Below are 15,787 nucleotides of genomic sequence, written 5' to 3' on the forward strand. Positions count from 1 at the left end.
AAATTCTGGGGAGGAATCCGATGGGCTTGCAGAACCAGCAGGACCGAGGCCGGTGATGGCAGATGATAAAAACCACGCTGGCAACGCACGTGCTTTGATGCTGTACGCTGCCCTCGGAACATGTGCAGCTCGTGAAGCAGGAGCCAAAGAAAGTGGGAAAGATGGGGCAGCCCACGCTGAAATGCCGTGACGCGTTTTCAACGGACAGCGCACCCTCAGAATGGACTGCTCCCCGCGCGGATACAAAAGCAACAAAAGGAAGCGCCTCCCTACCCTCTCCACCTCTGCCCAGAGGAAAGTGCCCGTCTTTTCTCCTCCTCCGAGTCATACAAGCTTCTCCGGCTCACCCCATGCGCCCTCGCCTCATATGCATCGTCACGCGATTTTTTCGCAGCCGCTATGGCCACTGTGCGGGCGGCTCCGCATACGCGCGCACGTTTTTTGCGCCGTAAGCGTAGTTTGGCTGGCGTGGTAGCTGCGTTTGCGAGTTTTTTCCTTTGAGGGTTGGCTCCAAATGATTACATTTAATTGTTATAACCGACAATCTAGTATGATAGCATTGTTATAAGCGGTTTATTTTGCCATAGAACACACTGCAAAGGTGACGGTGCCGCGGCTGTCCATTGCTATATCCGATATATTGCTAAAAGCGGTATTGTTATAAGTCGGTTTGACTAACTGTTGGCAAGGATGACAGACTTATTATTACAGGAAGATGATCACTTCCATATAAATTATCTAAAACACTCCAGTTAAAATCACTAAAAACAGACGGTGAACTAAAAGATAAATCTAAAACACTCATTTCCCCCGAGGTCGGGGAACAGTATGTAGGTTTACCCGAGTTTAGCAGACAGACATTAGTGGATAGAACAAAATCCTCGATGTGCTGCCCTCTAGCGTTCGTTTTCTCGCTTCCCCAAAAACGAGAATGTGCATTAAAGTCGCCAACTACTAGGTATGGCTCTGGTAGCTGCTCTAAAAGAACCTCTAAGTAATGGAATGTTACCTTCAGCAGTGGCTCAATATATACAGAGCACACTGTAATGGTTTTATGCACAAGCAGAGTGGCTGCCACAGCCTCAAGTCTTGTTTTTAGTTTAAGCTCACGAGCCGGGACATCGTTTTTCACTATGATGGCTACACCTCCTGACAGCCTGCTCGCTTGCTCTCGTTCGCGGCGGAAAACAGTATAATTCTTGAGAAAATTATTTTTTTAAGGCCCTAAATTTGTCTCTTGTAGACATAAAGCGACAAGAGCGTGTGCTCCAAGGATATCTTTTATGCCTCTGTAGTTGTTCAGAAGTCCTCAACAGTTGCATTGAATTATGAAGGCCATATTAATTTTGTGTCTCTATGGAGTGAAAAACTAGATCAAATTGTTTATGGCCCCATAACTCGGAGCCTGTCTTTTTTTTACCGATCCAGAGAGCTCCGCCAACCACCCGATGTGGACAGCACAGGGCTGCCCTGGGCCGTATCCATCACCTCTCCAGAGGAGCACGTGGACGTTATAGTTAGACCTCGACCTGTGGGAGGAGGTCTTGAGGGCCACTGACTCGGGGGTCTACGAGGCCTCCTTTGGGGTTGCTGGAGTAGTGTTACCTACTCCACCTGGGGGTGCGGATGGCCCCGCCACAGGCTCACTGCAAGTGGCCTGGGCCGGTACTGAAGCCTTGTGTGGTGTGCCGCGCCCACGCGCCACATCGGCGAAGTTTGTTTTTGCAGTGAAGGAGAATGTGCTTGTTTGTGTGCATCGCCTTTTTGCTTCTTTGAAAGAAATGTTTTCAGTAGTTTTGAGCGTGATTATTTCTTTTTCTTTCTTCCAGGACGGACACGCCCTGGAATATGCAGCATGGTCTCCTTCACAGTCTGCGCAGCGTGGGGCGTCGTCGCAGTCATCAGAAGAGTGATCCTTTGAAGCACATTTAGCGCAAGTTTTGCGACCGCGGCAACTCTGTGAGCCGTGGCTGAACCTCTGGCAATTGAAACATCAGCGAGGATTGGGTACATATGGTCGAACATTGATTTTCAGGTATCCAACTTCAATGGTTTCGGGCAATGTGCTGGTGTTGAAGGTCAGGATCATGTGTTTGATGTCTATTTCCTTGTTATCCTTCCTTATTTCGATCCGGTGTACATCAGTTACATCTTGGTCAGAAAGCCCTTCAAGCATTTCTTTCTCAGAAAGGCGGACAAAATCAATTTCAGACTTAACGCCTCGCACAGTACTTGGAGACCGGTGTGGAGTGCCAGAGACATTGATGTCCCCGATGGATACGATGGTTGCAAATTTTGTGTGTTGTATGCTGTTGCACACTTCGAGAGGTAAATCGCCGCTAGCCATTTTTAACACTTTATAGCCAATGCCCAAGGCATCCGTCAAGCATTTTGAGACTTGGAATGTTGATATGAGTCTTACTTTTTTATCCTCTGTTTCACTATGGACAACATGGAATTTGGGGAAAGTTACTTTTCTTTTCTGAAAAAAGTTATCTGCCTCGTTCCGCCCTCTTTTGAGAGAGCGATCTGGTTTTGAAGGGAGGGGAGCCATAAAAAGTTTAGTTTTTCGGTCGTGGTGCTAGCCACCCACCACGGCGTCCAACAAGGGGACGCGACAGGAACCTGAAAGCAAGTCCTGCCCACGCCAGCTGTACACCTCAACTATAACCAAATATGAGCAACTCAGGGTAGTTGGTCACGCAAGGTTAACCCTCGCCGCAAGGAAAAAAAGGAAAAACCAAAAAGTGAGTAGGATATAGGAGACTTGTGAGAAAGAGATAGGAAAGTGAAAGATGGAAGGGAGGATAGGAAAAGGCAACTGCCGATTTACCCCCCGTCGGGTCAGGCCAGAGGCGCTGTCTACAGGAAGCTGGAGCCAAAGTGGTGTGTTGCCTCCGCCGGGGGGCCATAAAGGTCCAAACGCTTGGCATCGGCTCAACCACCAGGATCCCCTTTTCTCCTGTGGCGACACACTCTGCGCACATTTCCGCAGAGACTCCACCTTGTTATCATCTGGCCCAGCGTAACACGGCATGTGCTGGACTGTGTTACCGATAAAGCACAGTGCCACCGCTGCGTCACCCGAGGCACGCGTCACCAACGGCAGCTACAAAAACAGGCTGCGCAGCTGGGAAGAGCGGCTGTTTTCCTTCCGCTACCGAGACGAGCGTAGAGTGGGTATGCTCGTCCGCTGCCGTCGCTAATAAACAGTTGTTATGTTTTATGTTGGGATTCGTCCTTCGACAGAATGGCATCCCACACCCCGGACACGGCGATGCCACGCACGGCTAGGCGCGGGTGCTCGGGTCCGTGGTGATGCACTGTTCACTATCATCCCCCTGCGGGGATGTCCCTGCGGATGCTCGGGAACCCATGGTGTTGCCACTCACCAACGCCTGCAAGCTGCGGACGGCCCCCTGCATGGACTGAGTCAGTTGGATGAGTCTGATAATATCATGCTCATTCACTTTGAAAGTAGTACAAAGAGTGCTTTTTAGAGATGGCCAATTTTTATTAGAGTTGAGGGATGAACTGCCTTCCCCACGAGAAGGCAGAGTCTAACGTTAACCCTTACCAGTTACATTAAAACTTGCACTAGTTGCCAGGTAAGGGCACTACACATTTCCTGCCTGTATGTGAAAAAACAAGTTTGCAAAATGACTAACCATCTTCCCAGCTACTTGCAGATCAACCACAATATCCCAAACCGATATTAACAGTAGTTTGACGCTGGCAGAGCTAGCCCCATGAATTCTTTCAGACTAGAACACCTGGTGAGCTGATCTTGGTGCAAAACTGCACAGCTGGCAGTTTTAATGTGCGATACAACGTATCTGTCATAAGTACAAAAAAAAAGTACCGTAAACTTCCTATGAGCTTTGTTTGTTGCATACCTTCAAAAATTCTGAACATCAGAAGCAGGGTTTCTTTTGATGGATCCCAAGGTTGCCCAGGTTACTGTACCCAAAACTCAGACCTTGTTTTCAGCACTGTGGTCAAATACTTAGGACCCAAAGCATCGAATTCCTTAGTGACGGCATCCCTGGTGCCACATAAAAAAAATAAGACCTTTTCAACCTGTGCACACCCTTTTATATATATGAAGTCTGACCTGGAAACACATGCAGCAATTAATACCAATTGTACATGGCAGAAATTAGAAAGAAAAAGCAAGTGCTAAAGTAGATGCACACACACACACAAAAAATGTGACTGTTTGTATAGCGAATGTCCTCGCACACAAGACGGTACAGTGTTCTTTCTATGCAGCTCGAGCAACCGTGCTTTCACATTTACAAAATAAAAACAAATCCATGCTGACACTACATTATCATGGCACACAAGGAAGCTCTGCTGGCAGAGGTGACTAAAGCCTGGTAGATCTCCACCATCAGGTTGATCACCTCAGAAGTCGACTACTGAAATGTGTAATACTGATAGAAAGTTTGAAAACTGTAGCTAACCTAAAACACTGGAGAAAGTGGCCCCATTACACCGCAGTGAAGGAGAAAAAAAAACAAAAAAACAAACAAATCAGTTTGTACCAGTACAGCAGAAATCTGTACGACTGACTTACAATGCTCTTCCCTTTCTGTGCACAGTTTCACCCCTTTTGCCTGTAGTACACACCACCATTCCACATAACTAAAGAAACAAACTTCATGCACCGTATGTCACAGTTTAAAGCCAAACATGAAAAAGCTAAGGAAGCTTTCATGCACTACGAGAAAGACACTGCATTTGCTGAGTGCACTGCTGGAGTAGGGTTCTTCGTGTTTGGGCAAAAACCTGGTTTTACCCAATTTTTACCTGAAAATGCACCTTTAGAGAGCGTAGTTTACTACTGCACAAGGCTGAAGACGCTGCACGAAAATGAGTGGATATCTTGTGCCTATGCCAGTGAGGTGCGTTCAGCTGACTGATGACTTTAAACCTCTTATTTTAACACTTATTATTCATGACATGGCTCAGTTTGAGGACAAGTTCGAAATGCATATTCTAGAAGTGAAAGGCCAAAACACAGGTACAGATCAGATGTCTTAACGCCATCATTTTAACAACAGCTGTGGCGTAAAAAAAGCTCTTATAGCAACTTGTCTTTTGCTGCAATAGCTCATTTGAAAAAATCCGAACTGTGGAACTTTTCGCTGAATAACTGAATTTCTACCTGAATTCAAGCTAAAAAAACATCACCCAATTTTTACCCCCCCCCCCCCCCCCATTTTGGAAAAAAAAATAAAACCTGAAAACAAAGGACCTTATGTAAGAGCCACGACGGGTACTCACCCAGGGAAGAAGCAAAGACAAATCCCAGTCCAATAGCGAGGGGGCCACCCATGTTGAGGAACTTCTCGCTTGGGGCACAAGCAGCCACGGTGGACAGACCAGAGACCACGCCAGCAGTGTAGCAGGCAGCGCGTGTCAGTATAGGTCCACCCAGCAGGCAAAGCGGGGCCACGAGGGCACCCATGACCCCGCAGTGCAGGGCCCAGGCAGCCTGCTTGGCGCCCAGCCCTTCCCTGTATGGCAGCGACCGGGCAACCATGCCTGTTCCAATCATGGCTGCAAAGCTGGCTCCTATGGCCTGCGCAGTCAAGGCAAAAAAGAAACAGTCATCGTCATGCAGAACTTGTATAAAGAAGGCAGCGTGAGACAGATAAGACAGACCACAGTATTTTGGCATAAACATGACAATAATTCCAGATGAAATTCACTGAAGCATGATTCCGAAATATATAGGCAGCTAGCAAAGGCTACAAAGAGAAAAACGATAACACAGCACCAAGAAAGATCAAAACATAACCATAAATGTTAAGTAAAGAAGTTCATTGACCTACGAATAATTCACTGTACATATTTACAAGATAATCAGTTCTTACTGCAACAGGATATAAACTTTGGGCACTCCTAAGTAAACCCTTAGCGGCCCTCTACGCAACTCGACATGCACCATTTTGCTACGGGCACACATCAGTCTTGGACCCTCTTTACTTAATTAACTTTTATTTATTTCCTTTTTCTTTTTGTGGTTTCTGCGAATGAGTAGCAGAACCTGTCCACGCGCTCTTATTGGCGCTGCCATGTGCAGCTAGCATGCCACCAACGCCCTATGCAGCCATGACCAAGGAGCAGAAACTACACAAGGCCTCCCTTTAACAACAGAGTCCTTCGAACATGCCTCAATGGACTTGGAGTACCATGTCTGACTCGCAACTCAAGGGTCCTGGGTTCGATTCCCATCTCACACCAATCTTCTTTGCAGCGTAGTTATGTACTTACAATCATAGTTTATCTAATGTTTTAATCAATTTCAGCTCCGTGCAATGTCACGATGCTGTAGACCAATGAGGAGTTGTGTAGTGCCGTCATCACTGCTGTACTGTGCGATTGTTTGGGTTGTTTGAATTACCAGCAGGAGGTCACAACCCTCTCGATTACTGCACGTCAAGTATGCTAACACTGTGGGAATGGGACCCAGGAAAAGGCTGCCACTGCACTTGTTTTTGACCAGTTTCTGACGTTCCTGTACCCTGTGATTCAGGTACCTGCCTGCCTGGCATACCTAGCTACATAAGAGTGGGACATTTCAGATGGCACATTCCATGTCATGCAGAATGTACCCAGTATGTTTTGCTCCAATTACCTACAGCCTTGAAAGCATCAACAGTACATTCTTCCAAGTTTGCATGGCAAGCAGCAATAATAATGAGAGCAATACTCTCACTCATGGGTCTAGTATGGAAATTTGATATTGAGAGGAACTAACCTGCCTACTACCAACAGATTTATTTCCCCATGTTTACAGCCAATATACTTCAACCACCAGGAAGTGCTAGAAGTGGCACTACCAGCGATGATTATTCATGGCCAGTGGCCAAGCACAGCCTAACAAGGCCACTGACTGCCCTGCTGACACACTAAAACAGTTGGTATAAGAGGGCTGAGGAGAGAAATGAAGAAAAACTGCCTGACCTGCACTACTGCAGAGCAGACACACTTACCAGCCACGAGTTGCGCATCACCAAGTTGAGCATGGCGGGATGTCGGCTGACGGCCAGTGCAGAGGCTGCTGTGATCACAATGCTGCCTCCGAAGTAGGTGTAGGTGTCGCGCACTCTCTGTCGCACATATTCGGGCCATACCCTGCAATTTATTTTTTTTTGCAAGCCAGACTCATCAGCAAGCCTTAAAAAGTGAACAGAATGGGGGCATGCAGTACGGAGCAGAAAGAAAAGTGGCAGCTCAGAGGCTCATATGCTCCGAGGTCCCACAAGATGTAGTTTCTCTAGTCTGTGAACAGGACTTGCAATTAAAATAAGAGGCCTGACAAAAATGTGCAAGGCCAGAGTAAAATACACACAAGAATAGCATTAACTGATGGCAGAAGCCAGAAACACTGATCTTTTGTGAATGTGATTCAGAAACTTTCGTGCAAGGGTTACAGACACGCAATTTCAATCATAAGCACCAAGTCAAACGTAATTTAATATGAACTTCAATATAGCCCAAGTGACGACAGACACTGTAGCAGCTTGAATGTGACGTCATAGAAAAGCCATCAAAACTGAAACTGATGATTAAAAAAATGGCTCATAATTACTGCATTTACTCGAATGTAATGAAGTTATTTTATCCAAAATAGAAGTGCAAAGTCACCCCTCATTTTATAATAGAATATCGTCTGGCAACAAAGGCACATTATCGCGTATTTACGTGGCCTTCCTATGAGAACGAGCAACAGGAAAGTCACTACCCGACTTTCCCGACTATACAACTTCTACCCAACTTTCCGCACACCGCAGCCTAGTTCCCTGCATTTGATTCATGTACTTTTTTCTTGTTTTGTACATGGAAATCGAATCTCGCATTACAATCAGGGTCACGTTACATTCGAGTAAATATAATTTTTACACTGCACTCTGGCTTCTGGAGTTCATTTTCACCAATACTATGCCTGCAGAAATCTCAAGGTGAAAACACCGAGAGCTGAAAACTGTGTTTATACCACTGTAACGCTTAGAATGGGAGGGCTTTGGATTAACTTTGACAATTTGGAGTGATGTGATCATGACGTCTGTTTTTAATTTTTTCATCTACCTCGTGAGGAAGCTGCTCTCAGTAGCAGTACACGTGAGTGGCTCGGCTGCTTACGTTACACATCCATACTTCGTCTGCTCATTATTTTGGATTCTGCTTCACTGTAGTCGCTGCAAGATGCTCATGTCACACCTGAAAGTATCTGACGAATACAGTAGAACCCTGCTATAGTAAACTTGGTCAAAGTAAAAACTCGGATAGAGTGAAGCGAAGCTGCGGTCCCATTTCACCATCCAAAGACGACTGTACACTTTTTTTCCGTTATAGTAAAGACATTTTTCAAGGAAACTGCAATAGCAAAGAGTGTCTGACTGTGGCGATGTACTTCCCGCAGAATGATAACATCGTGGCACACGCGAAGTCAAGGATCGCTAGACAAGAAGATACTGAATGCGCTCTTTGAGGTGGCTTCACCACTAGGCTCGAGAGCCGCGAGAAGCAGCCAACTTTTCGAAGCTCTAGAGGCTGCGAGGCAAAGCCCGTGGCGCGCACGGAATAAGTAAAGCTGGCTATGAACGCAGAAAGAAGGCGGCGCGGTTCGCTGAGAAAGGAAAGCCAGTAAAAGTGCAGTGAGGAGTAGAAACGGGAAGAAAAGGGCGTGCGTTTGTAGCACGGCAGCGCGAAGCATGGGGAAGCAGCAGCAAGAAGCGGAGGCATGGCGGCACTGTGTAGGCGGTTCTGCCGCGCTTGACTTTGTAGCGCGCTTAGCTACTACCTCTTAAATAACGCTGAAGCCACAGAAGACGACGTTGTGATCATGGAAAGCTTTGGTTTTCACAAGGAATCAAACTAGCTTTATTTTTGTAGCCATGCTGTATTCGAGTAAATGCGGTACTTCCACAAGACTTAAACGATGTCGTAACCATAATAACATATGATAGCTGAAAATACAAATTATCACATAAAGGAACAATAAGAGCAGGATTTCAGGTATTTCTGAGTGTTTGTTTTACAAATCAACACTTCGTGCTTAGTAAGCAGCCAGGCAGCAAAGTCAGAGCCATGCCATCACCAACAACTGATATAGTAAAGATTTTGAGAGTTACAAAAAGGGTGAGGGTTTCAAAAAGGTGGAGGAAAGCACAAGCAAACTTACAAGCACGATTCTGCTTTCTCTGTTGCGCGTGGAGGTGAAACATATTTGGCTGAGACGTTCACAACAGTACAATCTAATTACTGGGTGCATGTGTTTACAATGTTCGAAAAATATTGCAGAGGCCCTTTAATGACATGCCAACCAAAATCATTAATGTAAAAACTGCAGGTAACAGCGTTAAGAACACTAGCAAATGGACGTTTCACGCCAGCACAGTACACAAGTGATACATCTTACAGAAATTCGACAGAGTTGAGCGATGTGCACCCGAAAATCCACAGAAGTTCCAAGCAAACTAAACAACAACAAGGCAAACCCACTCTTAGCGATAAGGTTTCCGTCATTTCATATTGTGCAGAAAAGCTGCCATACCTGAGGCCCCTAGTTTCCCAAGATTCTGTGATCACGAAAAAAATTGTGGATTTGAGCATTTTTTTTGTGGAATTGTGTGTTAGCAGCCACATTCTCTTATTTTTATTACTGTTGTTACGAATGTCAGTAGAAACAGCTGCTGTATGAGAAAATGTCTAATTTACAGGATTTGCATGACTAAAATGTGATGGGCAAGTTTGAGACTTCATAAAAATTTTCAGAGAAATGTTGTTGCGATTATAACCCAGTCTCAAAAACTGCACAGGCCAGCCGTAGCCTAGCACGCACGCACGCACACGCACACACACAAAAACAGGAATGGCAGGTAAGATACGGAAGTAGCAGATACTTCGGTGTAGTTAATAAGGTAACACTTTAGATGTGTGCTACACATAGACAGCAGCAAAGCCTCCAATGCAGTAATACCCACAGCCACTACTGGGTGCTTTGTGCCACCCAGTCTTATGCCCGTTCACTGTTCTTTCACCTACTCCACTAGGCTCTTTCAGTGCCTCCTCCTTTTTAATGGCTCACGCCACCTTCTTCTAACGTCCATGCTAGCAGCATACCAAGGACAAGGCGCAAGAACAAGAAGTACGACGGGACGAGGCGCTTGTTTTCGTGCCTCGTCCTTAGTGCACTGCAAGCATAGATCCTAATCAACTAGCCCAACAACAAGTATTGCTCTTCTAACGTGTAGAGCCACATTCTCCTTAGCACTTGCGTGCTGCGTGCTCGGCAACAAGGTCTTTGAAAATCTGGATTCTCCTAGCAGATTGCTAGTCTGGTGGCGAAAGCTGCTTTAGCTATCTTGCATATGCACGAAAAAAAAAAAAATTTTTACTTTGGTTCCAAAATAACGTGTTCTGAAGCAGATGATTTGAGGAAAAAAATTTGTTATATTTGTGCCAGTATTTATTTGAATTCTCTTGAAAGCAAGATTTTGGTAATGAACTAAGTTCTGCTGATGCTTTAATGACATGCTTCCATTTGACAAGCATTGCAGCAGTGTGGTGGCATTGTGCTTTTGAAAGCAAAGATGACTATTAGCAGCAAAAAAAACGTTTTTAGCCTAAACTAAGGCCCAACATTCATTCTGGAGGCTTCCTTTTATTAAAGGGACTATGCAATAAATTAATTGAGATTACGTAAAGCAGACGAGAGATAGGCATTCGATCACTCGTCACCCCAGTGCAAGAATTTTTGAGCTAGCATCAACAACAGCGAAGATATAGACGATTAAAAATTACGCTCCTCTTCCCCCTCAACTCGTACACGAGGAGCACCAGAAAAAAATAAAGAAAACAGCTCTGGGACTGGGCCCCGCCCATGAATACGTCATCCGCTGACGTTTATTTTGCAGCTTCCGGTAGTCGCTCCTAGCCCCCCAGCAGCAGCGTCGGCGGCGTGGCGGCATCTCTCCGGTCTCTTCTCCTTCCTGGATTGCGGCGCGCGTCGGGTTTCCTTGCTTGTCGTCTGTGGTAATTAGCAGTAATAAGCCCGGACCTCGAGGTGTGACTGCTCGCTCTTACCGCCGTGATGGGCATCGAGTCCTATGTGTGCCCACGAAGAGCCGTGCGAGTGGCTCCGGAACTCCCGACAGAAGGAAGCGGCAGAGGAAAATTGAAACCATATGCGCGAAGGCAATGCCCTGGCTCGCGCTTGCCCGAGAGGCTCGTGCGGCGGCACAAGCAGACGATTTTCACGGCTACTGGAAGTGTGTCCGTGACGTCGTGGCTGCCGTGGCTCAGGCGAATGAGAGCGTGTGGTGGCCTGGCGACGTCATGGTACAGTGACGTCTTTGTTCCACGATTTTAGTTCCAAAATCGGTCACTACGAGTACACCAATCGGCCCGCGAATTTTGAAAAACACGGTTTTTAAAAGTTCATAATAAATTGTCGGCTCAGTTCTGAAGTCTCATACTTGGTGTGAATGCTCCTTAGCATCATTTCTAAGCATTGAAAACATTTACCAGTGACTTTTTATTCGTTGCATAGTCCCTTTAAGGTATTGGGCTGTCCAAGAATGAAAGTGAGCATAAATTGGATGCCAAACTTTTGTAGGGTTCTGTCCCATTTGCAGCCATAGTCACAACGACAGCAAGTGCATGATTCCGCACCAAGGCACTATTAGATCATTCATTTGGTATGGGGGCATTGTATCAAACAAGTGCCAATCTCTAAATTAAGAGAATACCAGAATACCAAGCACTACCTGACGTTAAATTACAACAGCCACCTTCAGGGTTAATTAAGGTGCATTTGGAGTATGTGAGATATATTAGATAGAAAGAGAGCAATTTTTTTAAAGTATCCCGTGGAATATCGCAGATTCTGTGTTCTCAATTTGCGGCATTTGAAATTTTCTGCTGCGGAAAGTTAGGGTCCTTAGTCATACCAGACAGCACAGCAGCAGTAACAAGATGCGGCTGAGTATCAGTTTTGACTCCACCCCAACAAATACTCACATGGACTTCTCATAGGCCCCTGCCTCACTGGACATGCCAAGCCCATAGTAGCACAGGGCTCCTAGACCAAAGGCCGATGCTCCTGCCAAAACACCTTTCCCCACAGTAAATGCTGCAGAAAAAAAAAAAAAGCCAGTGATTTATGTCAGTGGAATGCGCCATCCAAGGACGAGTAAAGATAAAGACTAGAAAGCAACATACCATCCAGCCAACACCGAGTGCTGGCACACAAAAAAAGACCATGAGAGAGCACACCATAACTAACCCCTAGCGCATTCCCGCATTCACCTTCTACTAAAAAGTTCCCAGAACAAACAGGTAGGCCACTACTGTCTTGAAAATACTTAGCATTTTGTCGAGCAGTTTCAGAATTTTAAACACAAGATACAAGCAAGTTCAACATTCCAGGTGATTCTTTCCAAGCTTTCCTGCATGTTTGTAATCAGCAACACAGTTTTGCTCAACTGCTTTTAGAACACATGAACATACCAGCGCACTGAGCTGAGCCAGAATACTCTTTCTTTCACCATTTTCATTTCTTTCAGCAAAAGACAACATGTAAGCAACGCAAGCCTTTTACAGAGAACAGCAGGTGCTTCTTTAAAAACAAATCTTTTGCTCTGGGCGCCCCATTTAACAGCAGAGAGGGTTTGCATCTTAGCATTCAATGCCAGCACTCAACGAGGTCTGCATCTCCACAACAGCAAGCAGTGACCCACCTGATTCGCCAGCAGGGGCCATGAAAATTTCACGCAGGGTACGCCGCTTGGCTGTGGCGGCTTGGAAGCGAGCCGACCGTGTCCGGGTCGACATGTTCACCGTCTTCTGTGTCAGTGTTGGCCATCGAATGGAGGATGTTGGCCCTGATGCAAAGGCCTTTGCAGATGCCCGTGCGGCTGCCGGCGAAAGGCAGCACTTCCACATCACCAGCATGGTCGCTGTTTGATGCTGCAGCTAATGCCTGCCTGCAGTAAAACAAGTCGGGCGATTCACTGAACACTGAACACTTGGTGACACTGTGCACTAGAGCTAACCTGTCACAATAGTTTAGACGTGTTCCTCATAATTATTACCACCCAAAAAACCACCATTTTCATGATGCTATAGGCAAAGTAAAGTCGATCAATTGTGAACTCATTTTAGAGCCCAGAAGGGCCAAAAATGCTCCCTTTGGACTATGCAAGCCAAATGTGGAGTGTCACACCAATGCTAGAGCAATACCTGTATAGTTATAACCCAAAGTAATGCCAATCAGATATAAAAAATAAAAAATGCAAGCAAATGCAATTTATACACATGCAATGCCAGAAAGCTACCTCAACAAGCTTTCAAATGCGTATTTTTGACGTTGCGATATTTCAAACTACATTTCCGATTTTAAAAATTTCAAAACATGGCTTACCTGTGATGTTGATGGCTTTCAATTTCACAACAGAACCTTGGCCCCTAAACAAAAATAAAAATTGATTAGTTAACTTTAGTTCATTGATCATCTAATTATTCGGCCATATCAGGTATATAATGACCGCCTTGCTGTACAATCCACCTGCACAGACCACACAGACATGTCTCTCATAGTTCTGAAACTAAAATCTGTAAACTTTAAAAAATATTACGCTCAAATTCTAATGCTAGTGACCACCTAAGCACAATTCTCAAGCTTGCAATGTTGGCACAGCACCAAGGTGTTTATCTAGCTATGAATGTATAAGGTCTGATGGTAACCTCAGATGAGATGTAATTTCTGATGCAACATTTATAACACCCCCCCCCCCCCCCTCCTCCTCCAACTGCTTCAGTGAAGCTGTTGTTGCACTAATTATCAACATATAATAAGTTCATTACACTGTGCATGGAAAGGCCTTACATCTGACGACATTTTACAGCTAAATCAACATTTGAAGTTAAATGCCAGTTTCTTTATCTTTTTAGATGAAATTGCAGAGAGGTCAAGTGTGAAGTCTTCAACATGCCTTTTACAGCAACTCTGTTGCATTGTAAACACTTTTCCTCACTTCACATCACCTTCTTACCACGTTACCTTTCTCTATATTCACACACTTTATTGCATGTAAATTATCTACAAGTAGCACTGTTTCTTACACATTATGATACACTTCACTAGCATGCTGCAGCACCTGAAACACCGTTCACTTAGTTATGCAAATGGTGTGCCTGTTGTTGCCGGCACCGTCATCTACATGCTTTCTTCGCAATTAAAGGATCTTACATGATGCTATGGATCAACAGATAGCTGGGTGAGTTGGTACGTGATTGCAAAACGAATGAGTGGGTTGTGCAAACAGAAACACACAAAAAAGGCACAAGAGCATAAGGCTGCAAAAGTGGGCAGTGCTGCCCACTGTTCCTGTCTTATGCCCCTATTTCCACAGGCTCTTTTGTTAGTAAGCAATAAATTAGCACGTCACAACACATCAACAAACGCGTCTTTCAAAGGAGCTCTAAAGCACCTTCGGAAGAAAGTATAAGAGCTCACTTCTCTAGTCATGAACACCTGAGCCAAATAATACAGTTCTACATGCAGCACAGAACCCACAATTGAGCATGAAAGATGGAGAGTCGTTTGCGGCAACTTTTTCATGCTGGCGCCCTCCTCCGTCGCATGCTCCTGTGTAAATCTGTTCAGAGATAGTAGGTGTAAAACCTCTTGTAAAGTTTCTCTCCAAGACGGCAAGCTCCAAAGAAGCGTGAGATGATGCAACTAACGGCGCAATGCAAAGACGCAATAACAATCATCAGGCGCTATTCTCGTCAGACAAGAAAAAGACACAGCTGAAATGGTACAAGAAGTAATAAAGCTATCCCAGTGCACAGAACTGTACTAAGAAAGCAAAAAAACAAAATTTGTTTCGAGAGCAATCTGAAGCCAGGCAAGGGGCGCAGCTTCCACGATCAGGTGGCACGTTCGTTACGCAGAAGAAACTCACAGGAAATTGATAATGGACCTCTTTTCACAGCATCAAGGAGGCGGAGCTCTCACCAATAACAGTCTGAGCAAGCGACGAAACACGAGCAATTCGGCAAGGCTACGCACTAGCAAAGCGAACCGAAAGTTCGCGAAAAGCAAGACCAACTTAGCTTATCTGCTCACCTGCCGACTACTTATGGCGATGCGGTGGATGCAGCCATGCAGCCAGTAGAGTAAATGAGAAGCGTTTTCATTGCTTGAGTTAATAAAATAGTCAGCGCCCTCTATAAAAAGATCTAGTGTATTGAAAATGTAAAACAAGTTGAGAAAGAAGAGTTAAATTAAAGATTCAAACAAAGGCGTTAAGTCTAGATGTTAATCAGTTAAGAGAATTTCCTGCTAGCAGAGGAAAATATAAGAAAGAACTATTCAAGCAATTTACTAACATCCTGCGCAAGGAAGGAGCCGAACTGATGCACCAGATGCGCATCCAGATCCAGATCCCGCACGAAAGTAGTACACTGTAACGAAAGTGCCCGATGTCGATGATTTCCGGCGGCGCCCGCTTGGTGCGCTTTGTGCGGGTGGGTGCATCTGCGTTGAATTCGCGCCGTGATACGCGCGCTCGGAGGAGCGCGAAGCAAACTATTTTTTTTTGTATTTAGAGCACCCTTTTTAAAAAAATATTTCGTAATGTAACTACGCGTAATACGTAATATACGTGAGCTCGTTCACAGTGCGCACATTTTGCAGTACCAAATATAGATCAATTTGTTGACGTATTCTAGCAGTTTGCTTTCGCCCGCAAAAAACACGATACTA

At 45.3% G+C, this 15,787-nt stretch overlaps 1 protein-coding gene across 3 annotated transcripts in view; it reads right to left on the bottom strand.

Moving 5' to 3' along the window:
- LOC144115722 (growth hormone-inducible transmembrane protein-like) overlaps window positions 1-15,245 on the bottom strand; it is a 36,174-nt gene extending 20,929 nt beyond the window's left edge. Inside the window, exons 1-6 of one of the 3 annotated variants that reach the window (XM_077650201.1) lie at window positions 15,149-15,245; window positions 13,439-13,482; window positions 12,756-13,001; window positions 12,037-12,148; window positions 7,005-7,146; window positions 5,290-5,587 (exon numbers count right to left, since the gene is read on the bottom strand). In XM_077650201.1, the coding sequence (XP_077506327.1) occupies window positions 5,290-5,587; window positions 7,005-7,146; window positions 12,037-12,148; window positions 12,756-12,969 (766 nt within the window). In that variant the 5' untranslated portion in view covers window positions 12,970-13,001; window positions 13,439-13,482; window positions 15,149-15,245. Of the gene's footprint in view, window positions 1-5,289; window positions 5,588-7,004; window positions 7,147-12,036; window positions 12,149-12,755; window positions 13,002-13,438; window positions 13,483-14,984 lie in introns of all 3 variants that reach the window. The other 2 variants (XM_077650200.1, XM_077650199.1) reach the window with 2 other exon arrangements.
- Window positions 15,246-15,787: the final 542 nt, after the last annotated feature.

This window comes from Amblyomma americanum, chromosome 1 (genome assembly GCF_052857255.1).
Source record: "Amblyomma americanum isolate KBUSLIRL-KWMA chromosome 1, ASM5285725v1, whole genome shotgun sequence".
NCBI lineage: Eukaryota > Metazoa > Arthropoda > Arachnida > Ixodida > Ixodidae > Amblyomma > Amblyomma americanum.